General features: G+C 46.7%; 1 protein-coding gene across 3 annotated transcripts; it reads left to right on the top strand.

The window, feature by feature from the left end:
• Positions 1-694: 694 nt before the first annotated feature.
• On the top strand, positions 695-26,205 carry zgc:92140 (uncharacterized protein LOC447854 homolog). Of its 3 annotated transcripts, XM_034530275.1 has the most exons (7): positions 695-975; positions 1,639-1,858; positions 13,235-13,364; positions 19,881-19,966; positions 22,921-22,988; positions 23,720-23,780; positions 24,730-26,205. In XM_034530275.1, the coding sequence occupies exons 3-7, from the start codon at positions 13,274-13,276 to the stop codon at positions 24,775-24,777; spliced, it is 354 nt and encodes a 117-aa protein (XP_034386166.1). In that variant the 5' UTR covers positions 695-975; positions 1,639-1,858; positions 13,235-13,273; the 3' UTR covers positions 24,778-26,205. The 3 variants fall into 3 exon arrangements, with proteins under 3 accessions (XP_034386166.1, XP_034386165.1, XP_034386167.1); XM_034530274.1 differs by lacking the exon at positions 1,639-1,858 and having other exon boundaries at positions 703-975; XM_034530276.1 differs by lacking the exons at positions 695-975; positions 1,639-1,858 and adding an exon at positions 5,969-6,210.
• The last annotated feature ends 378 nt before the right edge of the window (positions 26,206-26,583 follow it).

Genomic DNA, 26,583 nt, shown 5'->3' with positions numbered 1-26,583 from the left:
CCGAGTGCTGGGTTTAGGAGATCTGTGGATTTGGCTTATTTTACTTCACAACATAGACTGTCTATTGTTTTTAAATAACACTTTGAAGTGATGTAAACGCCGCTCTAATATGATATTTAGCACCGTGGATTTCCAGGTGGAACTGAAGACATGTTGACTTTTAGGAGAAAACGGAATACTCCAATGAAAGTTTTAATTGTTTCAATCAGTTCTTTCCAGGAGACCGGTTTCTGTGAAAAGGTGGGCGGACTCACATAAAATCTTTTGAGTCAACATTAATTATAATTGGAAAAATATTCAGCATGCACCAATGCGTTCCTGTCTCACAGTTTACAGCAGTGGAGGAAGAAGTGCTCATATATTTTAATAAGCTAAAGAAAATGCAATATTTTTCCTGCATTTAAAATGATACCGAATTAAAGGTGCAAAGGTTTGACCTGCAACATGTTCTTTAAGTATTATTGCACATCATATTAGTGGATTACTTAAGTGGAGCTACACTTTCACTGAATTGAAGTGAAGCATAAATAACTCCTCAAAGTCATGTACTTGAGTAAATATGCATTTCACACTAACTAGAATAAAGTGACACCACACATGGAGTATCTTTATGAAGAAGAGTAGGGGCAAATCATTTTTTTTAGAAAAAAAATAAATAAATACAGTACAGTTTCTGTCAATGGGTTTTCCGTCCGATCCGCCTGCGCATTGTCTCGTGCGAGCACACGGAGGGGCTCGTGGCAGCTCGGGTCCCGGCAGTGATTGGTGAGTTTGGTGGGGCACTCCTCGGCAAGATGGCTGCATTGCTGCGCGCAATAGTGGCATCCTGGTGAAATGACGCAAGCCACAGTTTACGCTCAGTCCTCGAGGCTCTGAGCTCTGCGCTCTCCCAAACGGCGCAGATCCCGCCCGACTCGCAGCCGGAAGACCGACCCGGCGATCCTCCAGTGGACCGAGGAGAACCGGTTCATCTGAGTAAGTACTCGCGCACAAACAAAAATACTTGTTTAATCGTCTTCCCCCCCCCCCCGCGGGAGGTGTCACCGTACCCTCCCGTGAAACCCCCCCCCCGCTCCTTACCCCCTCACGCGCCCGCTCGTGGCTCCTCTTTTCTGCCTCTCTTTACTCCTCTCTTTTGTTGTTGTTTCCCGAGAGCACCGTGATTCCCCGGAGCTCCGCTTCCTGCCGCACGCGGGGCTTCGCATCTGTCGACGGTTCGGTTGTTGGCCGCTGCTCGCTTGCAACGCGACTGCAAGCTTTTATATATATCATCATTTCACGGGCGATTAAAAGGCAACAAGGAAGACATTTAAGGGGGAGGGGGGTGTGTGTGTGCGCGTTTCTTCGGGGGGTTTGGTGTGTGTGTACGTGTGTGTGTGTGTGTGTGTGTGTGTGTGTTCGCTTGGCTCGGGCGCATTTGAAATTTTCCACACATCCTGGTCCGCTGTACCACCCCGGTCCCCCCGCGGCTGCCGCTGTAAGGCCGCCTGGTGTTGGGGGTGTGTGTGTGTGAGTGTGGGGTGGGGGGGGTGGGGGATCCGGCGGCCTGGGCTGACCGAGGCTACAGGCCGGTAACCTTTTTTTTTTCTTCTTCTTCTTTTTTTCTCCCTTCTCTCTCTCGTGGAAATGAAACCGTAGGGAGCCCGTTTGCACTCCCCGTGCCCACAGCTCTGCCTCCCCCTGTGGGGAACAAAGCCCCCAGTGTCTCGGTGCAGCGCAGCTGGACACAGCTGTTGAGCCGAGCTGCAGCTCAAAAAGCCCCGGGACAGAGCTCTGTGGCCCGGCCGGGGGCTGCTGCTGCACGGCCAGCCTGCCGCACGGAAACCCATTGCCTCCTGTTGACCACCTCACATGACCGGTAGGGTCTTTTTTTAAATGTATTTATTTAAAGTCGTAAAGGTTGTTGCTCATTACTGCTGTTGCAACGTGTCTGCCTCAGAGGGAAGACACAGGAGCTGCTGGGTGATAATGGGAAAGTCACAGAAGCCGGGAATTAGACTTTATATGCAGATTCATTTGTAGCCCATTCACTAAAACTCAGAGTCCACTTCAAATGTATATTCCTCCCCGCTTCCTCAGACGCCATCATACCCACTGCATCACCATATGGGGCTCGATAACTGCTGCGTTTAAATGTGCCATGTGGCCATTAGCTACTGTAGATTTCCCCGTCCCGTGTGATCAACACCAGACCATTACATCCATTGGGTGTTTGTGCAGCACCCTGGTGTGAAAGTAGGTTGGTGTGGCCAGCGGCGCAGAGCGAAGCATCCTGTCACCAGCGGCTTACATCAGGGTCATATGGGTTACAATCACGTACCAGCAATCCTGTGAGTGCATGTTGCGAACCTGCCCCCCACCACCCCTTGCCTACTTTATTTATCTCTCTGTCTTCATCTATCTGCCCCCCTCACTTGCTCATCACAGAGCTGTGTGTGTGTGTGTGTTCGCTCTCATGAGTCGTTGCTCACATATGGCTTATGTTTTCCGGTGGCTAGCCAAAGAGACTGAAACTCACTCCTCCTCTCCCTTCCTCTCTGTCTCTTTCTCCGAGGCACGATGATTCTCTCCCCCCCCCCCCCCCTCCCCTCCTCCCCCTCTTCCTCGTCCCCTCAATCATCCTCACCGTCATCTGCCTCGTCCAGCCTGTCCACCTGTGGCCTCCTCACCTTGAGCTGATTAACTAGCAGGTCAGGTGATTGCTTTGGCCCCTGTACGGGTCATGATTCAACTCCTGTGATGTCACCGTGTGAGGAGGTGGAGGGTTTCTATGGTTACCAGGATGTCTTCTTGTGTCGTGTGTGGGGGCGTGGGAGGGAGTTCCCATGACCGTCTCTTCCATCCAGTCTGTGTTTGCTTTCGTCCTGCGTCGTGCTCTCTGACCGGCGGCGCTCGGAGCCGTCGGATGCGATGAGCTGGTCTATTTTGCAGTGCAGAAAGCACAAGGCCAGCACAACACGATCCCTCTGGCTTCTGTGGCCCCCGCCGGTCCGTCCGGTCTTCTGTAATCAATGCTCAAGCAGCGAATGTTGATGCGCGGAAAACCCTAAAAACTGCTTCCGTGTCGTTATCATGTGCGTGGTTATTTCTGGTCTGCATTGCAGTCGACCTGCAGATGGGTGGATGTGGGGTATTTCTGCTATTGTGCTGCTTTCCGATTGCTCGCCTTTTTCAGTCAGCAGGGGTTGGCCGTGCATGCTTTGCATGCGTCCCATGATGCAGCAGCGTCTACCTCTCTGCGTTCCCCGACTGTGTTTACAGTGCAGTTTGTGCTCAGAGTCCAGTCGGGATGGGACATAGAGACAGTGCTGATTTTAGTTCGCCATGTTGTCTTTCTTCGTTTCTTATCTCTTATTCTCACTCTGAAGTGCCGTGTGAATCCCTGCACAGTGTTTTCCCATCAGACAGATTGCATCTGTTTCCCATCTCCTCCGTAGATAAAAATGGTTTCTGATGGCATCGCCGCAGGCCTTCTCCTTGTTAATGACAACTCCGCCGTTGGTCTGATGTGAGAAGATAAATTGAGCATTCAGCCTTCAATAAAAGCCCAACTATTTCCTATTAAGACGAGTGTCTTGGGTTTTAACATTGAATACAGGTGGGTGTACCGTTCAACTCGTTCCTGCTTCGCTTAGCATTTTATTCTTCCGATTTGCGCACAAACATTACTTCATGTGATATTAAGACGTGACTTTTAATGTGCAACATTTGTTCGTTCCAGTTGCTTTTCTTCGCAAGTCTTTTAATTTAATAGAAATCACGACCTGCCGTTTCAGGAACTAAATATGTAGAGTTTTGATTTTGCTTGACGCCTCAACATTGATGCGAACTGGCGTAGTAGCTATCGGTTTTTGTTTGTATAAAACTGCAGAAAGTAGGGAAAGGGCCCAGTAGACTTATTCAAAATATCTCACTTAGTCCGACCAAAATCGGCATAAAAAGATATTACGTTTGATATAAAGAGTGAATGTTTGACCTCTTTGCTTGACAAAATATCATAAACAATTAACAAAACAGTTGATTAGTCAACTGCATTGACTAATCAATTAATCTGCAAATTTCCTCAACTAACCATTATTTATGGTCGGGAACTAGCAAATGTTTGGCGTTTATCGCTTGAAAAATGACTGAATAGATGAACCGTTTAGAAAAAGAATTGCCGATTTAATGGTTGCTGATTAATTGTCTGTCTCTTGACTAATTGATACATTTCCGTTGCGGCGAAATAACCAATTTCGAGCCCGTTGTAATTACAAACCAGGAGTTTGGTCTCATTTGAGGCATAGCCGTTGTGTGCTACCTTGCCTCAACCCTGTTTTGTGATTTATTATTATTATTATTATTATTATTTTGCATCCGAGATGCTTATCGATATTCTGGTGATGACTTCCCTCTCATCACCCGGTACAGCTGCCGTCGGCGGGTTGTGAATTACAACAACCTCCCGTTAGGTGCCATTAGTCTCTGTTAAATAGTCCCGTCTGAACGAAAGGACTCTCCTGGCCCGTCATCCGGCACCGTGACACACATGCACACGGTGCCGGATGACGGGCCAGGAGAGTCCCTGGTTAGCATGTTTCCATATGCTAACCACCATGCTAACAACGTCGTCACACCGGCTGCTCGGTGGCGCCAAAACGTCTCCATGTGTATCATCCATCCGCACACGGACTGACATCCGAGAGGTATCCTGCAGCATGCTCGCCAATTACGTTAGATTGATATTTATTTCCCTGGGCTGTGATTTCTAATTAATATTAATGCTATTCTCTTTTCTTTCTTTTTTGCCGGCGGCGGGTCGGGTTGTTAGCTTTGGATGAGAAAACATAAGCATGTTCGACCTTGCCTCGGCTCCATCAGCCGTGTGCAGCAGTCTGTTGGTAAATGTGATGAAGAAGCACTTCCTCGCTCATACTTGAATAGATAAAAAAAAAAAGAAAGAAAGAAACACCTTTTTAGAGTTCTACATGGAGATAGCAGTCTTTTCTTTTGAAAGGAACTGCAGCCAGGACAGAAAGATGTGTGAAGTCCTAAAATACAATGCATCTGAAGAATAGAACAATATCTCAAATCGAAGGCTAGGCCAAGAAAACGTTGCTAAGTGCATGTTAGAAAAGCCAAACTTGGACCCGAGAGCGGGCTTCAAGGACCCACCTGATGCTCCTGCTTAATTCTCTTTCTGACTTGAGTTTCACGGCAACACAGCAGGAAACCACAACATCCCTAAAGCATTTCGTCAGTTTCGTTCTGCACCCTTTTGCTCCTGCTCTTCACCCGCTAGCCACCTCAGGCCCTGACCTGCTTTTACCTCGGTCCCAAACTGGGTGCAGCAGAGCAGGCGGCGGGAATAAAACTGGCGCGACTGCTTGATCTCTGCTGGGGAGGGGGGGTGGGGGTGGGGGGGGATCCGTCTCGCGCTTAAGAAGCAAGGAGTACAAACGGCAACAAGCCTCGGGGGAGAGATTCTGTCCTCGAGGCTGGCCTTGTGCGAGGTGAAGCAATCTGTTTCTGTGTGGTTTGGTTCTGCCTGGACCACCTTCTGCTTTACCTCCCTTTTTGTTCTCTCTCTCTCTCTCTCTCTCTCTCTCTCTCTCTCTCTCTCTCTCTCTCTCTGCATAAGCTCAAAGAAAGACTTCTCAATTTCAGCTTAACTGTTTTTTTTTTTTTTTTTTTTTTTTTTCCATGGACCTGGAGTAAAAACATCGGCCTCTTGCCAATGTTGAATGTATGTATCAACTTGTCTTATTCCCTTACCGGCACATGCCGTAGCTATGTGCAACGTGCCTCTCTCATTGTCAGTCACGTGCCCCGGCTACGGTTTCACCCAACGTGAACAGAGGAGCTCCTGTATCTACCTTCTCCCCCCCACCCCCCTCCCAATCTGTGCCTACGCCCATCCCTCCCTCTTTGACCACTTATCACGCTCATTACAACAGTGAGGAAGAGGAAAGAGACACAAGATGGGGAGGGAGAGAGAGATATACACTTAAAGCAGCAGCAGCACACCGCTCGGGAGAAGCCTTTACTGTCCACCTGCCTGCGTGTGTGTGTGTGTGTGTGTGTGTTGGCATGGCTTCCCAGGCTTGTCAGACTGATGGAGTGCCTAAACTTGGACAAGAGGAGAGGTGCAGCATTTGCTGCCTGGCTTGAGTAAATATTATGGCGCGTTGGCCCAGCAGTCGTACTGAGACTCTGCTCTGTCACAGAGAGGTAAAGACACACTCGACACACTTTGCAGCACGCGGCGCGAAGCAGCTTCATGCACGTCGTTTAGGTTTTTTTTGCTCTTGGAGCACATTTTCCTGTTGAATTTGTAGGTTATTCATTCGGGGGAAGTGTCTCGGGCTGGGCGACACACGCACATCGATATATATATATATATATATATATATATATATATATATACACATACACACATATATATATATACACATACACACATTTATCAGTGGTCATAGATTTGGCTACTGGCATCTAGACATGACGCAGTAGGAAAAGTACAAGTGTAAACATAAAAATTAATAATGGCTGGATTCCATTTGGCTGCTTCGGTTTCAGGGTCCTGGTCCATCGGGCCATGTTGGCTCCCTTCACTGTCGGGGATTACTGGGACACTCGAAAGGAACAGAGCCATCGCTAATGTTTCATGTTGTGTTGAACACCCGTTCTCTTCCTACCTGGTGTCAGGTATAACATGTCGAAGTTTAGAATTTTTATTCGCCGTCATTCCTGTCTGGTGATTTTCTTCATACTTCTCTTTAAAGCTACTACAGAGGACTTTTATTGGGTGTTGATTTTGGCGTTCCTTGTGGACGAAAGCGGCAGCGTTTCCGAGCACCAGAGTCCTTACTCGAGCAGGATCTGACAGTCTGCTACGCGCAGTCCTGGTTCAGGTTCTGCCGGGCTTCCCTTACCCACAGCGGGCCGCAGCTATACGGCTCTGGTTTTCCAGCCGTATGGCCGTTGCTCCTGGCTGGAGGAGGAGGAGGAGGAGGAGGAGGAGGAGGAGGAGGAGGAGGAGGAGGAGGAGGAGGAGGAGGAGGAGGTCGTAAAAATGATTTAGTCTGATTTCTCCAGGCATTAAGAATAACTATATAGAAATGGCCAATAATCTCTCTGATGGTCTTGTCTGTCTCTATAGATCACGTTGAGGCATCACTATTACAATTAAACTGTTTCATAACCAGTTTAAAGTTCCTTGTAGTTACTAGTTACATTTTACTATATCATGGTATATATATTGATATCATGACATAAAATAGACTGTCCATATTATCCACTCCTATGATGCCACTATTCCAAACTGCGTATTCTAGATAATGTATAAGATATATCAACACAAACAAACTCTGCACAGACGTTTATCATCCAGACAGTAACGTCATACGGCAATATTGATATGAAACGTAAAGCGGTATCCACCTCTCTGGTATCGACATGGCGGATTACATTTCATCTCCTCTCTAAGAAATCACGACTCACGCCCACGTGCATCATAAAAGACGTTTATTTTTACGAGACGGAACATTAACCTCAAACGGAAGAGAGGACCACAGGCGTCCAGATACCGTGCGGCTTGCTTTCAAACAACTCGCTGGAGGAAACCTCGGATCACGACCGGCGCAGCACGGTGCCGAGGAAGCAGAGCGCGAGCCCCTTGCCCGCCTACAGGTGGACACTCGCCCCGTGGCTCTGACCGGCACTTCCCCTCCCGTGCTTTCAGATCTACCAGGAAGCCGAATCACAGACGGCCACTCCCTCTCACAGTAGGCCCGTGGGAACTGATAATAAACCCACAAGGCGATGGGGTCCATTAAAACAGAAATGATAACCTGTTACATTCGCTGAGCACTCGTCTCTCTTTTGCGCCGTCGCCCAGCCAGTTTTTCAGGCTCTGTGGCGGCGGCGCTCCGCCTCTGGCTCAACCCTGTGTTTGAGAAACGGCACACTGCTCAGCCTGTGTGCACGGTTTGTGTTTATGCACAAACCGTGCACACAGTCGCTTACATCCCCCCCCCCCCCCACAGTCCCTTTTGAGTTCCCCCTTTGACAAACTGACTTGTAGAGAAGGCCTATTCACACGGCTGGGAGTAGGTCAACACCCACCTCACGGTATGCAGGCATGGGCGAGCCTGCGTGTTTGGCCAAATCGTACTCATTATGAGGGCTTGGTCATTTGCCACGCGCTCTCCCTTTTGTGGCCTTATTTATATCTCTAAATTAGGCTAATGCGTTGCTTTGGCGAGTCCACAGCCCGCGATGAATGTTAAGCATCTGGAGCGAGTTGCGTGGATCCCGAGGTGGTTGTGTGCCAGTTTGGTATTAAGAACTCTTATCCCCTGCAGACGATGTGATGTTTATCAGATCATGTTGGCTCAGCTTTGTGTGTGTGTGTGTGAGAGAGAGACACACAGCAGGAGCGAGGGATAGTTGGTTAGTGTGAGGGTCTTAGCTGACTCACCAGACTAAGCCCTGTCCCATTGACACACTTCAGAGTCTGCAGGAGGAGGCGAGCCTGAGAGCAGCCGTCCTGTGGGTTGAATCAACACTGCAACGCCTCGCTGTGGTCTCGCATGTGGCAGCTAGCGTCTCTTTGGGGACCGACTGAGAGTGTATGCATTGATGTCATTGTAAGAGATGCAAAAGAGCTTTGTGTATCCTCGACCTCGATGGTTTTCCCTTTTATTTTTTTATTGCAGTTGTTTCCCGGCCTCCCTTTTTTTTTTCATGCGTGCGATTGCTTGATACAGAGTGTCTATTCAGAACATATTGTGAGGACTTCAATCAAAAAGTAATTGTTCTCTCTCTTGCTGTTTTCCTTTTGAAGCACTTTCAGAGGATTGATGAAGCAGACTCTATTTGATCATGCAAAAGTCAGAAGAATAAACACTTTTCCATTCCTTTCCCCCATTCCCACATCATTGTGTCACCCTCCAGGATGGGGAATAATTGCTTTGGCACAACAAAGGCAAATCGGAACAAAAATATGTTTCCCGAAAAGTTTTTTTTATAATAATTTGATGCTATTAAAAGTACTTTATTTAGAATTAATGTACGGCGTCTATCATCAAGCCAAGCGCCCTATAAAAATCCTCAATGCACAATTGAGGACATTAACAGGATTCCCTGAGTGTAAAAAGGCCATGAGTAATAAAAGACGTTGTTCCCGAGTGTCTCCCTTGAATTTGAACACCAGGGATCCCTCCATCACGGTTATTAATTTCTATCTGTATTTGGCTTTGTAATAGTCGCCCTACTAGCTGTAGCTCATGCGTAATAACCCAAGTAATAGCAGCGTGGCTTCCAGATTCACACAGCCTAGCATCATCCCTGCACACAACAATGGCTCCGGGACTGCCGGGTCTATTTTTAGCCCGCTCCTACTCACAATTTGAGGTTTCAATAGACACAAATCCAAGCCCTTCAAACGGATGCTGCCCACTCACTGGAGACCCCTTTTTTTTTTTTTTTTAAACGTAGAAATCTATCAAGGCTGCTCAGGTTTCTCAGTGCACTTCCTTCAGTGGTCTCAGAAGGGAGTCTCTGTGCTTTGTGAATCTAATATTCACACTTTAGTTCAACACTGGCAGCCCCGGAGTTGAGAGAAAGTCGACTCTTCCCTCTCCGTCTCCTCTCTCAGTGGCTGCTTGTGTCTTTTCCCCCTCGTATTTCTTCTGTCTTTGTAGCCCTGTCCGTCTTTTTGCTTCACTGTGTCGTGATAACGAGCAGCCCCGCGCCAGGGTTTCTGGGTGTGCACCTCGAGGTGTCCTCCTCCAGTGCAGGAGCTTCACTCTGGACTTACGCCGGATAAGATATTATTATGGTTGAAACGTTAGGTGTGTGTGTGTGTGTGTGTGTGTGTGTGTGTGTGTGTGTGTGTGTGTGTGTGTGTGTGTGTGTGTGTGTGTGTGTGTGTGTGTGTGTGTGTGTGTGTGTGTGTGTGTGTGTGTGTGTGTGTGTGTGTGTGTGTGTGTGTGTGTGTGTGTGTGTGTGTGTGTGTGTGTGTGTGTGTGTGTGTGTGTGTGTGTGTGTGTGTGTGTGTGTGTGTGTGTGTGTGTGTGTGTGTGTGTGTGTGTGTGTGTGTGTGTGTGTGTGTGTGTGTGTGTGTGTGTGTGTGTGTGTGTGTGTGTGTGTGTGTGTGTGTGTGTGTGTGTGTGTGTGTGTGTGTGTGTGTGTGTGTGTGTGTGTGTGTGTGTGTGTGTGTGTGTGTGTGTGTGTGTGTGTGTGTGTGTGTGTGTGTGTGTGTGTGTGTGTGTGTGTGTGTGTGTGTGTGTGTGTGTGTGTGTGCGTGCGTGCGCAGAGTTGGGAAAGAGATTCCCATACAAATTCCCTCATCTTCTACTGAACACGCACGTACACACACACACACCTCTCACGTTCACCGAATGAAAGGATGGTTCGTTTACACAGGAGGACTTGTATTTATAGTTTTGATTATGACATAGTGCTGCTGAGCTTTTTTTTGAACAAATTCAAATTGAACTGGATCCTAAACTTTACGTTTGATGTGGTTTCCTTTTCGGTTCTTCCCATCTGTGATAATAACCGTGAGAACTCCATTGCCTAGTTTACTAAAATAGCCGCAGCTAGACCAACACATTGGCAAGTAATAAGAGCTTGCTTTGCTGAAAAGTCAAATATATAGGTCATTTATTATAGTTTTTCTCCCAGAAATCAAGGACAAATACATGTTTCATATAAAATGTCATGCTCAGTATTGAATTCAAGGCCAACATTATCTCAGAAAGGAATGGGGGGGCGGGGGGGGGGAAACAAAAGGACGGATATATCAGGTATCAGACATTTAATAATCACAAGTATCGTCCACCGTATCGGCCTCAAAAGGTTTTGTTATTTATAAGCCAGCAGAGCATGAAATGGATTATGAGTCAGAGTCTGCTTCACGCTCACACTGATTTTAGTTTTGGACGGATCATCACAGATTGAATATTTAATTATTTTCACACGTTCAAATGGTAGTTTGACTTTCCTATAAACAGTGTCATCATCAAGGGGAACGCAGTGAAAGAGAAAGTCGGCCATGTATAATCGCCCAATTAGCTAGCATCTCTGTAGCCGTGGCAACAACTTTGATTCCCTTATGAGGAGTGGTGGGGCAAAACTATGATGAAAAGACTTGTGTTTTGCGAAACTGGAACGATCCTTTTTTAAACGCACCTGTGTGTCGTGCCCAGAGTGACGGAGGCCGGTCGGCTGCGGCCTGAACTGGAGAGTAAACACCGGCGGCCTCCTGTCAACTTCAAACGCTCTGAGGATCGCTGGAGGAGGGAGGAGGTGCAGGCGGCGCTCTTTTGAAGCTCGGTGCCTGTCTTTCTCTCTGGCCACTTTCTATCCTGCCTTTTTTTTTACATCTTTTCCGTCCCCCTAAACCTGGCAGCAGTCAGACGGGCTCTGTCAATGACAGCATATGGCGTGTGTGTGTGTGTGTGTGGCACATGGAGGCTCTCTGTAACGTGATGCGTCTGACGGTGTGTGTGATTGACTGACGGTGACGTGTCAGCGGTCCTGCTGGGTGGGAGCGCTCCGCTCTCCTCTTTTCTGAGCGGTAATGAAGTCGCTCGCAGGGCTCATCACTCGCTTATTCATCAGTTGCCGGCTCTTTTTGTTGCTGAAACTGAAAAACACGGTTGCCACTTTTGTTCCCCGTACTATGATATGCACGTCACGGTCACTCGGTCGTCTGGTTTCTTTTTTTTCCCTCTCCAGTTGAATCAATTTGCACAGTCGTTTGTGATGTTGATGGTTTCGTCGACCTTTTGTACCGCAAGGTCAAACTATTTAATTTGCTTCGCCATGGTCTCGAAAAGAGAATCCGTTAACGGAAATATTTAAATATCACCAATGCAAATATATACAGTATACCATTTTGCACTGCTATTATTTTGTATTTATTCATTTTGGGGTGCACGTTTTGGGTCGGAACTGCTCAGAATGGTTGCTAACGGCAACCTGACAATGGCGAGCCCTAGTCAAGTTAATTTTATTCTCACCCTCATGACAATAAGAGGGAGCTGTTTGGTTGAAGGACACTTCACTTTGTCATCTTTTAGCTCAGAGTTTAGTTTTCTTCTGGCTTGCACCTTTTTTTTTTTTTTTTTTTTGCTTCATTCTTAACGGCCTCGTCTCCAGCCACAGCAAGCAGCTATTCTCAGCCAAGCAAGCTGTTGTAAACCCACTGTACGCTGCCTTCCCGGCACCACACAGCTGACAGGCAACGTTCGAGACTAGCTGGTGAATATAATGAAGCGTTTAGCAGCTAATGAGTCAGATATTTCCCTCGGGAGTCGATGGAGATCAAAACAGAGCTGCAAGGAGAGTGAATATTGCCGTTCCAAGTGATGCTAATGCCGCTCTGTGTCTGCTGGACGTCTAAATAATCAACTGTTTGCCTCCACATCCGCCAACTTTATACGGCGTTAATATATAATGTTGCGTTATTATCCTTGAAGCAGTTCCTCACATATAAATACAAAATAATTTCAGGCTTTTGTTTATTTTATATTGAACAGTTTTCAGACGTAATGAAACACTTCTGCTTGTTGTTGTTTTTTTTCTTGTGATGGGATTAATTCCTTCTGATTTGACACTAAGAATCATCAATGGCGTTATACAACGCAGCGTCCTAATCTAATGTGAATATAATGAAAATGCTAATTAATTTGCAGCCCTACTTCAAACCAGGTTGCCTTGTTCATTCAGCCACTCCGCATGTAACGGCCGTGGCTATGTTTAGCCCCGAAACAGAAATAATCTGCATCTCGCTCATGTAAATGCTCACTTCACTTATCTCTCTCCCCATTTTTATATTATGACTCAACCCACGTTTGTTGGCTCTGAACGCCAGGTGTGAAATTAACACGTCTGTGAAGCGGAAGGGGGGAATGTGTTTCCTGGCTCCGGGTCCCCGGGACCTTTTTTCTTTTTCCGGAAATAAATAAGTGTGGCATTTTATAGCACCCTGCTCTGAGGCGTCTTCTTTTGAGAAAGGGGGACGTGAATCTCAAAAGCCGTGGCAACGCTGGGAGACAAGAGTTTCACAGTGACTGGCGCTGGTGCTTTTGAAATTAAAAAGGAGAAGAGGCGAGTTGAGTGACGGCCGCCGTCGCTGAACAAACGGCTTTTTTTTTATGTCCATGAAGTACATTGTGCTCATTTAAAAAAAAAAAACAAAAAAAAAAAACATTTTATGACGTTTGTCTCCGCCCTTGTCCAGGTGAGAGTGAGATGAGGAGAGGCTTCACAGTGTGAGGCCATGGGCTGCACCTCGGCCAAGCAGGTGTCGGCCGTGCCCAACGATGAGGAGGGACGCGGCAAGGCCTACAGCAACGGAGACCTCTTCACTGGTTAGTACGCACGCACACACACACACACACACAAACACACAGACGCATACAGAGAGAGGGAGATGTCAATAAAAGCGCCACAGCTCCATTTCACTCAGTTAATTGCTCAGCGTCGCCACGTTTGCCCTCACAATGAGTTCTCCATTTCAGACAATAACTGTCAACGCTGCGGTTTTATTGGCGCTGTCTATGTCGCCCGTTAATAAGAGGGAGGGGGGAAGTTGGTCCGCGGCGTTTAGCCGTGTGCTCGCGCTGCTTCTGGATCTCAAATGTTTTTCATCTTTGGAACTGGAGAGGAGATGTGAGGGCGGAGCAACTCGTATGAGAGTTTCCATTAAGGGTGAATCGATGAGTGCAGTGGTTTCCAACTAAGAGGGGCTTGAAGGAATGGCTGCCCTCCAGGTTGATCGTAAAGGCCTTGGTTGGTAATCTCCTTCAAAAACACTTTTTGAATTTGTACAATCCCGACTGCAATCAATACAACAAATGCACTGACAAAAAAAAAAATCTGGTATCTGTGGATTGCAATAAGCTGATTGCGTTTGATTTCCTCTGCCAAGGAATCCCAGAAAGGTGGGGAACCTCAGGGTTATTCAACGGACTTTACATCATCGATTAATTGGAGAGGGGAAAAAAAATGTAATCTGTAAGGAATAATGATTGTGTAGTGGCAGCTCTAATAATAGGCTCGCAGGCTGTTGTGCAATGAGGGACAGGAATGAAAGTGAAAGCCAGAGACAGAGAGAGATGATGGGATGGCGATGGGATGGGGGGGGATTAACAGCGATTAAGAATTAGGAGCAACACTCTGGTATCGCTGCACGCGGGCGGACGGACGTGGCAGATGACGATCCACAGGAGGTCCCCTCTCTCCGTCATCCCCCTCTCTCTCTCTCTCTCTCTCTCTCTCTCTCTCTCTCTCTCTCTCTCTCTCTCCCTCATCCTCTCCCGGCGACCTCTCTTTGACTCTCTTCACTCTCATCCCTTCCTCTTTCTCGCCGTCTCTCTCTCTCTCTATTTTGGGTCTCTGCACACCCTCTTCCTCCTCCCTCTCTTCTGGCCTTCATCCCCCAGTGCTTCTTCTCTCCCCGGCTCTTTTCCTCTCTTCCTCTGGCACAACATGGGGTCAGAGCCTTTTGTCCTTTCACCTCTCCTCCTCTTTCCTCCCATCCTATCCCCCAGTGTCACTGTCACTTGGTTAAAGGGGACTCCAGCGTGGCGGTAGCTGAGCCAGACTACTGTTTGAGCTTGTGTGTGTGTGTGTGTGTGTGTGTGTGTGTGTGTGTGTGTGTGTGTGGAGGTGGAAAACAGAAGTGACCTGGATAGTGTGGATTATCCCAGGCCCAATAACACCCTTTCTTCACGCCCCCTTTTTCTTCATCTCATCTTCATCCAGTCTTATCTCTGTTTCTTCTTCACTTATACATTCGACCTCCTCCTCTTCCTCTGCAGTAGTTCAGTCTATTGACTGTCGTCACTCTTTCCTCCTAAACTCGCTGCCCTTTCCAACCCCGGCAGAACTGCTCCAACTGCATCCGGTGTACTTCTCCTGATCGAGGTTTTGGATTGGTTTTGGTCAGTCAGCCTGCCGCCTACACACACACACACACACACACACACACACATCTACCCCCTGTAGACTGCGTGTCAGCAGGTGTCCATCATGTTTTTGTGTTGCATATCGGCGTATTAAGTGAGACGGTGAGCCCTCATCTCACTCACACTGATCCGCCTCCGACAGATTGTCTGCCAGTCAGTCTGTCCATGTGTGTGTGTGTGTGTGTGTGTATTTGTGCATGTGTGTGTGTGTGTGTGTGCCAGATATTCTGACTGCCCGGTCTGTCAGACTCCGGCCACTAGACCACCCCCTCCTATCTCTCGTACACAATAACCGGAAAAGGCTGAGGTCCATTACATAAACACTGGAGGACGCCGAGGGAAAACAGCAACACCCTTCACAACATCGCGCTATTGATGTGTGCGATAATCACGGTCGAGGAGGAGAGATTAGAGTGGAGGTTGCGTCTGTGCGACTGCGTGTGTTTGTGATTGTGAAAGTGGCACCCTGGCATGGCGGTCGTGCAGATTGCGCCCGCTTCATTCTTCTTTTTTTTTTTTTTAAAGAGCTTGTGTTGTTTTGAGGCGGTGGAACAGCTGAGCGGCTTGAGGCCCCCGTCCTCCCGAGTGCCACCGTCCCCCTGAAATGTCTGTGACTGACTGATTCAGTCCAAAACAGCTGCGAAAAGGTGTGTGTGTGTGTGTGTGTGTGTGTGTGTGTGTGTGTGTGTGTGTGTGTGTGTGTGTGTGTGTGTGTGTGTGTGTGTGTGTGTGTGTGTGTGTGTGTGTGTGTGTGTGTGTGTGTGTGTGTGTGTGTGTGTGTGTGTGTGTGTGTGTGTGTGTGTGTGTGTGTGTGTGTGTGTGTGTGTGTGTGTGTGTGTGTGTGTGTGTGTGTGTGTGTGTGTGTGTGTGTGTGTGTGTGTGTGTGTGTGTGTGTGTGTGTGTGTGTGTGTGTGTGTGTGTGTGTGTGTGTGTGTGTGTGTGTGTGTGTGTGTGTGTGTGTGTGTGTGTGTGTGTGTGTGTTCTTTTACTCCTAAAACGGGATGTCTCTGATTTAGTTTAATTAGTGCCTCAAAGAAATGCCGTCACTTCAATCACACTGAGCTTTCTTCATCAAACCGCTAAGTGAGTGCCCCCGGCCCTTGTAAATATCACCACAAAGAGAGCAGCTATACATCCTTAAATGATTTGTTTTGTTGTGTTGACGCATGTCAGAGAATTCTCTCCTCTTGCTCAGCACAAAGCCCAACGCACAACAAGTACACTTCCTGTGTACAGCTGTGTCACGAGGCTGCCTGGCTGCCCCAGTGGAGCTACTGGTTTACGGCGGTTGCATTGGGAAACCTCCGGGTGTGATTGTGGCGCAGCAGGGCGTTCCTGGAAAGGAACGTTCATGCTCTGCGAATTAACTCTTGTTGAAATAAAGGTCAGATGTATGCACCAGATTGTGAGATTGTAGAAGAAACACACACCCGTTTTAATATACTTACACACTATGTATACACAGCTACTGTGCACATGCAGTACATTACGTGTGCAGTCTTAAAGAAATGTGAGTCAACACATCTATGATTTTGCAGTGCATATACGTGTGTGATTTTAATTCCTTCACTTGACTGTGAGCCGGTGCAAGTTGTGGTGAAGCCAGAAATATATAAGTAAATCTACTTTCTATGTAATGTTTATAGGATTTGCTTTGTCTGATCCTTTTGCAGTGTATTGGTTTAATTAGTGATTTGTGTTTCCTGAACACAGGTCTGTGGCTTGTTGAGGTTTACACATGCAATCCAAAATATCTTAGCAGGATGGGTCTATTTTTAAGACATTTTAAGTTGTTTGCACAATCCAGTCTTTCTCCTGGCATTAGATTTGACTGATTCCACACATGGCAATTATTTTCGGTTCCGCTCAAATTAGCTTTCGGCATTTTGGAGCCTCAGCATGTGACGATATCCGCCTGATGCATCAGTAAAAACCAATCCATCTCACCGTAGTCTCATAATGTATAATATTTTATATTACGGGGCTAGAAAAAGGAATCTGCTGCTGAATGATGTGTAAATATTGTGACAGATGGAACCAGAATATATAATCCTGATTTATTTATTTAATTGTGTAGCAAATTCAATTTCAGTGTTTTCCCATTTGCTTACAAATCAGAACAGCTTGTTGGAAATATTCTGCACGAGCTTCGTGTGCGTGTGTGCGTGTGCGTGTGTGTGTGTGTGTGTGTGTGAATAGACTTTGTGTTCAGGTGTAAATGTCATGGCCGGGCCGGTTGTGGCCTGGAGCCAGAGTGGCTCAGAGGGAGGACGCACAGCGGGAAGGGCGGAGTGACATGAGGGCTGTTAGAGTGGACACACACACACACACACTCTCTCTCTCTCTCATCTCTCCAACATGGCTATTTAAATGAGTCACACCCATGCAAAACATAGCACAAACTGGCTGATTCAAAGACACAGCCCCCATCTGAAATAGAAACACCCACGTGCACGCCCCTCGTGCACGCGCAGAGTGAGTGTTTGTGCCTTAAGGTCACCGCGGAGCGCCGGTCTCTAATCAGAGATGAGAAAGATGTCCGCGTCATAAAAAATCACAGCCTCTCGAAATAGTCCTTTCCTTTCATCTTCCCCTCTCTTGACGGTTCCCCTCCCCTCTGTCCCAAAGCGAGCCCGGATGGCATCGCCGTGACGAAACACCCCTTGTCGTTTCTTGTGACGATGACTGCCGCACACACACAGACACACACACACAGGCAAACGCACACTCTATACTCACACAGCATGACCAGTTTTTGCTCCTATCTGAACGGAAGCACAGTCTGTGATGTGATGAGTCTTGATTGGCGTAAGCGGGGTCACTTTGATCTGCGTACACCCGTCACATTAAGCTCCGTGGCGCTCTCCGGTAACGGGCTGCCGCTCAACCCCAAATTATAAAATGTCATTTTTCCTCTCAATTCGCTGCTTGAAAACGTCCATTTAGATTTATTTGCGTTGGCCCGGAGCGGAAGATAATTTTACCCCGTCGCCTTCATCTGTATTCACCTCAAGGGGCGGATTATATAGCTTTAAATTGATGTGGCTCGCTCCTGTAATGTGCAAGAGAGCAGAGGAAATGGCCCTTAATGTTGTTTCCTTCTGCAGCGCCGTGTGTGTGTGTGTCTGTGTGTGTCTGTGTGTGTGTCTGCATGTTTACAGAGCAGATCTTAGTCTGGTGATCCTGTGTAGTGTTATAACACCGTTTTGTGCGTGTCTGTGTCAGTGTGTGTGTCGGCATGTTCAGACAGGAGCCGACATGTTTACATTCCTGTTGCGAACAGAACAGCAGAAAAGTAGTCCTCCCCTCATCTCTCCTCCTCCTCTCTGCCAGCTTCCCTCCTTCTTTCTCTCCCTCTAAAATTATTTCTCGTCAGCGGTGTTCATCTGACGAACGCAGGGCGCGCTTGTCTCCACGGTGACGTGTGTGTGTGTGTGTGTGTGTGGTCAGCATAAATGCTCGAGTGGCTCCGCTCAAGGTCAGGTGGGCTCTGGTCTTCAGTAAAGGTGCTGTGTGTAGAGTAAATGTCATATCATGTTACATTACTGTCAGGTTTATTGTCGGGCCGGGCAAACATATTGACATGATATCGTGATATGAGACTAGATTTTGGATATCGTAATATGGTGTCAAGTGTTGTCTTCTACTGGTTGTAAAAAAAATTCTGAACATGTGTTTGCCTTTTGCCCAGTTAGTCATTAAAGCCCCATTACTGATGATTATTTATACAAACTCTCATTGTGTAAATATTTTTGTAAAAGCACCAATGTTCAACCTCTCAATATTACTTAAATGTTTTGTTCAAACATATTGTAATATTTGTTTTTCTCCACGACGCACAAAGTTAATGTGATATTATTGTTTTATTGTCTGGTAACTCATTTAGTGTGCCTTTTTTTTATTTATTTAAAAAAAAAAAAATGTTAATGCTCAAACAAAAAGCCTTTTATCACTATTTAGTATAGAATGATATTAACTGATAAGGATATTCATACAATTATTCATTCTAATTATAGAGTAAAAATGCTGTGTTATTGACAATGGTGTTAGTTGATGAAAAATCGTTTTCCCATTATTTATCTAGTCTATTGATGGTAAATCACATGTTCCTAAAGTTCAAGATGACGTCTTAGAATTTGCTCGATTTCTATGACCAACCGACCCAAAAGATAATAAATTATAATAATAAAACAAACTGAAAAGCTGCAACAAGGGAATGTTTGCTGCATATGTAACTGAAATGTCTCAAAAGCAGCGTGGTCATGATGCATGTACGAATACTGCTCTGCACATGTGTTCAGTACACGCAGGTGTGATGGCCTGACTTCTACCTCTGTGTGAGCCGGGGCTGCACATGGCGGCCATGCCGCGTAGTTTTGAGGAAGCGTTGAGCTCGTCTTAACTGTCTCTACTGTCTAAGCTCTCCATGTAGCCTAGAAGCTGTCTGCCTGATCTTTAATCCCCTCCAGCTCTCCTTCTTATCTGTGTATCTTCTCCTTCTAGTCTCCTCTGTCCTCTCTCTTACGTCACATGGACGCGTTTTCCATCCTCGCTCTTGTTCTTTATGCCGCAGCTTAAACGGAAAAAGAAGATGACTAGTTTCCTCCTCCTTGAACCGCCGCCGTCATGTCCACTTTCGAAAAACACTGCATCAGGTCGCAGTTTATCGGATTACCGTGAAGAAATTGCAAATAAAATCGATGGCGCAGTCGTCGGTAATGTTGAAGTAATGCGGTGAGGCCGATTATGGCGCGGTTCAATCATTTTAGCCGTTCAAAATCATATCCAGCAGGATGAATGAGCGAAATCTGGTCAGCGTTTCTCCTGATGTCCGATAAATACATGTTGTTTATGTCCCTCTTCTCTCTCTCTCTCCCTCCTTTTAATCATGCCCCCCCCCCTCTCTCTCTTCCTCAGACGAATACAAGATGAAGGGAGTGGAGGAGGTGAAGTACATGAGAGGGGAGGAAAACCGGGTGAACGCACGCAACCAGGAGAATCTGGTGAGAGACGCACACAAAAGCACACACACACACAAAAACACACGCACACACACACACACACACACACCAGCCCATCCACTGACAGCCCGTCATCCTCACACTCAGACCTTTACCTGACAAGTTTATCTATCAACTCGAGCGAACAAGGCCTTCCCCCCAGGCCCCCTCAGCCTGCACATGCACACATATTGTCTCTTGCACGTGTGTAAAAACACACAAAGAGGTGCCTCACACGCAGGTAGAGACAACATGCTGGTGTGTGTGTGTGTGTGTGTGTGTGTGTGTGGAATGCAGGGGCTGATCGCTTGGTTGGTTTGACTTTTTCTGCAAAACCTCAAAACAGTGGAAAAAAATTGTCATCGAACAAGTTTTTTGGTGCTAATAACTCGCTAAATTCGACGATCCGAACCCCAATGCACATTTAACATTTAATTTGTAAAGTGTGTACATGTTTACACCCTCACCAACACACTAAATGCTTGTGTGTTGATGTGTTTAGTCGTGGGCCGTGAGATCCTGTTTGCTCTGTCTGTCCCGCCGAGTGGTGAAAACGAGAACCAACGCAACTACGATGATAAGAAAAACAACAAACACTCCATTTAAAAAAAAAAAAAAAAAAAAAAAAGTTAAACAAAAAAATACATACAAAACTTTTTCTATGCACACAGAAGGCTTTTTGTTTCTCAAGACAATGTCAAGAGAATTCGTCCACCTGACATATGAAGCTGCTGATTTAACGGCATCAATATAAAAGGATAACTCTAAAAGCTGCAATTTTATCTTGGAATAAATAAACTCAACGGGCTTAACTCGGATGAAGGTTGGTCCACTCGCATGAGTTCCCCAAACACTCGAGTGTGTGTGTGTGTGTGAATTCCTTCCACCTCCAGTAATGACAAGTGGTAGAAAACACGTACTGGTCTAACCACATGTTGTGGCTTTACTCAAGGTTACCTGTGTAACAATGTAGTTTGGGTCTCCCATAACTCTCCTAAATAACATGCCATACCTCCCAGTAAGAAACAAAACTAGCCATTTAAAACAATTTATGCAGGTCATAAAATGTGCTTCCTGTGTCGTCTGTTGTATCAGGAAAACACACCTCACTCCTTTTGGGAATGTACAACAAATGGGCTTACAACTGCAGTTATATAAATAAAACATAATAATAATAATAACATAAAATATATATAAAAGCAACACTTTGTTTTTAGAGTTGAAATCAAAGATCTATGCACACAAAAGGCTTATTTCTCTAAAGTTAATCGCACACATTTGTTAAAATCCATATCGGTGAACACTTCGCCCGACAGACTTATCAAGATGCTGATTAGACGCCATGATTATTACACAGGTGTGCCTTCGGCCTGGTCACAACAAAAGGCCACAGCCATTTCCGAGAACTCGGTGGTGCGTCCGCCTGCACGCCACGTGGCGGTGTGGGGTTACGGGACGGACGGCGAGCGGAGACGCTGCGACGAGACCGCGAGGCCCTCGGTGCACCGTCGCGTGTTGCAGCATCACAATGCACCACCCCGTGTTGCAAGGACCTGTGCACGCTCTCTGGAAGCTGAAGACATCTTGGTTCTTGCTCGGCCTGCACGTCCTCATGACCCTTCACCCAGTGAGCGCGTGTTCGGGATGCGGCGTGTTCGGGATGCGGCGTGTTCGGGATGCGGCGTGTTCGGGATGCTGCGTGTTCGGGATGCTGCGCGTTCGGGATGCTGAGCGTTCAGGATGCTGAGCGTTCGGGATGCTGAGCGTTCGGGATGCGGTGTGTTCGGAATGCGGCGTGTTCGGGATGCGGCGTGTTCGGGATGCTGCGTGTTTGGAATGCGGCGTGTTCGGGATGCGCCGTGTTCGGGATGCGCCGTGTTCGGGATGCTGAGCGTTCGGGATGCTGAGCGTTCGGGATGCTGAGCTTTCGGGATGCGGTGTGTTCGGAATGCTGCGTGTTCGGGATGCGGCGTGTTCGGGATGCTGCGTGTTTGGAATGCGGCGTGTTCGGGATGCGGCGTGTTCGGGATGCGGCGTGTTCGGGATGCTGAGCGTTCGAGATGCTGAGCGTTCGGGATGTGGTGTGTTCGGAATCCTGCGTGTTTGGGATGCGGCGTGTTCGGGATGCGGCGTGTTCGGGATGCGGTGTGTTCGGAATGCGGCGTGTTTGGAATGCGGCGTGTTCGGGATGCGGCGTGTTCGGGATGCGACGTGCTTGGGATGCGCCGTATAAATCTGCGTTCCTTGTTCATATCCAGCGACATCAGCCTTTGAAAGCCACAATTAAAAGAGATGTGTGGCACTGCATGAAGCAAAGGGGCGTCATGATACTGACTAATACTTCAGTTTATGTGTGAACAGAAATATAAATTTCTGAGTCCGTAAATAAAATAGAATTCAAGATAAAAACGGCCAATTTTAGAGCTGTGTAATGATCAAGGCTGTTTAAGCCGCTTCTTTATACGCCACACTGTCAGGTGGATGGATTCACTTAGCAAAGGTGAAGGGTTCTCTTTGAGAGAAATACGCCTTTTGTGTGCGTATAGAAAAAGTCTCCGATGAACTATTTCTGTTCATACGTATACATATCTGCCGCTAATTGATATCACCGCAGCTCAGAAACCGTCCTTTTCACCGTTAACGTGTTGCAACCACGAGGAGAAGCACCTCGTAACCTCTGAAGGTTGAAACCTGTTGGGTGACCTCCAGTACGGCCACGGCGTGCCGTTCCACCAGTGTTTTGTTTTCTACCACAAGAAGCCGGTCACAGTGTGTGTGGTTGATGACGGCAGCAGGAAACTGTCCACAAAACTCAGAAATGCACGGAGGGGGCAACTCGTGGGAGGTGACCGACCTTCACCGCGGTTTTATTACACCTACATACATTATATCGGCACCTGATGGCCAACGGCTGCCAGCTGGGGACATAATTTATTGTGTGTGTGTGTCTCTTTCAGGAGAAGAGTAATGTGCAGTACAGGGGCAAACAGCAGAAAGAGGTCTCCTCAGCAAACATCAAGTCTAAGTAAGTGGCCGGCACTGTGTCCGTTTGCTGAAATAAAAGTATGGTGAATAAAGTTTAAAAAGACCACCTGACATTTTTAAAGGGTCCGTTCACCTAAATCATTTTTTAAATTTTTTTAAAACACATCTTTTTCTCTTTTACCTCTCGCAGTAGCCATACCGAAATGTTCAACAGCAATATTCTTTTCCTGTCGCACTTCATCTGCCGGGGAAGATCATGCACTATGATGGAAAGCTACAGATGTTGTCATGATATTGTTTCGCCAGCTTTTACTGGGGAGTTTACTTCCAATGAAAACTGATACCTTTTGTTGTCATCACAGTGTGTTGTAATTTGGCTGAACTGACCCTTTAATGTCAAAAGTCCATTAAGATACAACTTAGAATCTGTATGTGTGTATATTACGATGTGTGAAGTAAGTGATATACAGTGTCTGGTTTATGTAACACAACCTCAGACTGTGTGTGTTTTGTATATGTAAACGTGTTGGTTGTTGGTGGCTGCACAGTATTTAGCCTTCGGATAAGAGACCGGGTTAATACTTTATAAAATAATTATTTAAATTCCTCCACAGCCTTTCACACTGTGCGTGTGCGCGTGTTTTTGTGTGTGTGTGTGTGTATGTGGGGGGGGTGTAATGGAAAATTCTCATGATGTATTTGTTGCCTCCCGTCTCCAACTTCCTCTCCCTCCCCTTTCTCGCTTTCCCATTTTTCTTCTCTCTCTCTCAGCATTCACACGTCAGAGAGCCAGCAAGAATTTTTCAGAATGCTGGATGAGAAGATTGAGAAGGTGAGAGCGTGTGTGTGTGTGTGTGTGTGTGTGTGTGTGTGTGTATGTGTGTGTGGTGGGGTGGGGGGCATGGGGGGGGTGGGGTGCATGGACTGGGTCTCTGAGGTTTAGAGAAACAGCTGGGTCTTAACATTTAAAGAGACAGGCTGCACTACAACAACATCCATTAGTCCACAATGTCACTCTGCTTACGAGCCCAGCATGTATGTGGGGGAGGAGGGCTGCAGTGATGAGCTCTTACTACTCTTCGTCTGCCACTTCATGTCAACGGGTTGTTTCTGACTGACAATGAGCTTGAAGTGATAGTGAGTAATGGCTGAATTCAGCTGCCTGGAAATAAGTGTTTTCTGCAGTGGAAATTGTTTTTTTGTAGTTATATCTCAGTGTAGAAATACAGGTAAACATTTTTAATCTGGTTATTATCAGGAATATATACTTAAAGCCACTCTATTCAATATTTTTGGGACTGTTGGACTTCCCGATATAAATAATGTTACACTTTGCTTGATGTGTGCTGCTACTAGAGATTTATGTTAATCATCCATCTGGCAATCGTTTTAGTTGTTTGGTCTATGAAATATAAGAGAATAACGAAGAGATATTCAACTGACAATCGCACAAGACAATGCAAAGCATCAAATTCTCGCACGCGGGTTGCAGTCGTTTGGTATTCTGCGGCTCTGGAGAGGAAAGGAAGGGAGTTAGCTCTTCATTATGATGGAGGCAACAAAGCAGCATAACTGCCCACCTGTCAGCACTTAACCGCCTCATCCAGCATCTTCTACGGGCAAAACGACGGGTTTGTTTCAATGTGACTGGAGTAACGTGTGCGTCGGGGTCTGACAGGAGTCATTTAAAGTAGGTTATTACGGAGCATGGTTAAACCACAGCAAATTAAAGTAGAACATTATGCACATCTCATTTTCTCCCCCAATCGCTTTCTTTGCAGGGACAAGACTACTGTTCGGAGGAGGAGGAGGAGGAAGATGGGACATAGCACAAAGGCCCCCGAGATGCACCCTCACAGAGAGCCTCACAACGTGTGTGTGTGTGTGTGTGTGTGTGTGTGTGTGTGTGTGTAAATGCGGACGTGTGTGCTTATGTGTGCCAGAGAGAGTTGAACCAGTGTTTTAGCAGTGACGGGACTCTGTATGTGTTGGTATGAGCATGTGTGTGTTTTTGGACGTATGGCAAAGATAGTATTTTAATCGAAAGAGTGGTGGATACATGAGAGAGAGAGAGAGAAATGGGATGAAGAGCACTTTCTTCAGAGACTACAGCCCTCCTCACCCCTTCCTGAGCGGACAGATGGAGGTGGCGGAGCGATGAAGGGACAGACGGATGAAAAGAGGGAGCGATGGTGGAGGACGTGACGAGCAGGAGACCGTCGGCTCAAACTGAGTAATTTCATCAAGCAGCTCCTCATCCCTCCATCTGTCCCTCCGTATTTATCCGGCTGTACCTCTGTGGGTTCGATCCTGAATATTTAACCCATGCAATTGGACATAGGAACTCCTAAATATGGAGCTCCCAGTACGGACACATGTCCTTGCTGGGTGTGATGGGGACGAGACACACACGTAAAGAAGAAAGGAGGCCCTGGGAAGAAAAGGTGGTGGAGGCAGAGGCGTTGCGTAACACCACCAGGATCCCACACTGAACTTCTACCTACAGCCATGCCGACTGGGCCGACTCGGCCACGAGGGGACTGAGAGAATGGGTGAGGGCGGGTGAGGAAAGAGAATGAAAAATTGTGATATTTTAATAAGAGAGAGTAGGGAGCCAGCCGGTGATTTTAGAAACTCTAAACTCCTCCTGCCTTCTGAAGTCAAGGACTTTTTGTGTTTCGCAACTACATGTTCAGTTATTTGTTTCCCTCTTTTCTGATGTTATTTTCTTCAGTTTGTTTTACTCTTGGCTTCCTTTTGTAGTGCATCATCATCATCACCAATTCAATTATCGTTCTCCTCACCACAGCAGGCTGAAGCTGTGTTAATTCAACCCAATCCATCCTTCATATATTAATATTGCAGATCCACACACACACACACACACACACACACACACACACACACATAGTCTGTTTTTGTACATATCGTAGCACACTTTCATTCCAACACACCTCAGCATGTACATATAAACCATACAAACACACACACACACACACTATTGTATCCCTTTTCATTTCACCAGCAGACTGTCATGTGCATCATAAAGCTCTGTTTCCACTTTGATTCAGTGTTCTCACACACACACACACACACACACTGAAGCAGAAAACTGGGCTGAGCTCAAAGGGAGGATGCGTTGTTGCCCTGTAGACACAGATCACTTTTCTTTTTTTTCCTCTTTACCGGATACTTCCTGTTCTATTATTTTGGATACTTTTTTTTTTCTATTAAAAATAAAAACGAAGAAGCGCTTATTTTGTGTGGCATCTTAGCGTGTGTGTGTGTGTGTGTGTGCGCGCGCATCGCGTGCGCGCATCGCGTGCGTACTTGTGTGTCACAGAAAGCTGAGTAATGGAGCACCGTCATGCTGGCAGTGCATCCTGTGGTCATGCTGCCTCAGGCCAAGCAGGCCAGCCAGATTCTCTCACAACACCGAGACTGGGTGATGCCCCCTGTTGGCACGATATCAGTACTGCGGTCTGGGAGGTTATGTGTTTTTAAAAAAGCAGTTGCATTTCATGAAATACAAAATGTAACATTACATGTGTGCCAGGGGTATTCATTTTATTTTTTTTTCCCCCAGGTTTAACATAACATTATTTACCTTTTTTTTTTTTAAAGTGAACTAATCC

Source organism: Cyclopterus lumpus, chromosome 4 (genome assembly GCF_009769545.1).
Source record: "Cyclopterus lumpus isolate fCycLum1 chromosome 4, fCycLum1.pri, whole genome shotgun sequence".
In the NCBI taxonomy this organism is placed as follows: Eukaryota; Metazoa; Chordata; class Actinopteri; order Perciformes; family Cyclopteridae; genus Cyclopterus; species Cyclopterus lumpus.
The sequence above is the reverse complement of the archived record's forward strand: the minus strand, read 5'-3'. Positions and strand labels throughout refer to the sequence as shown.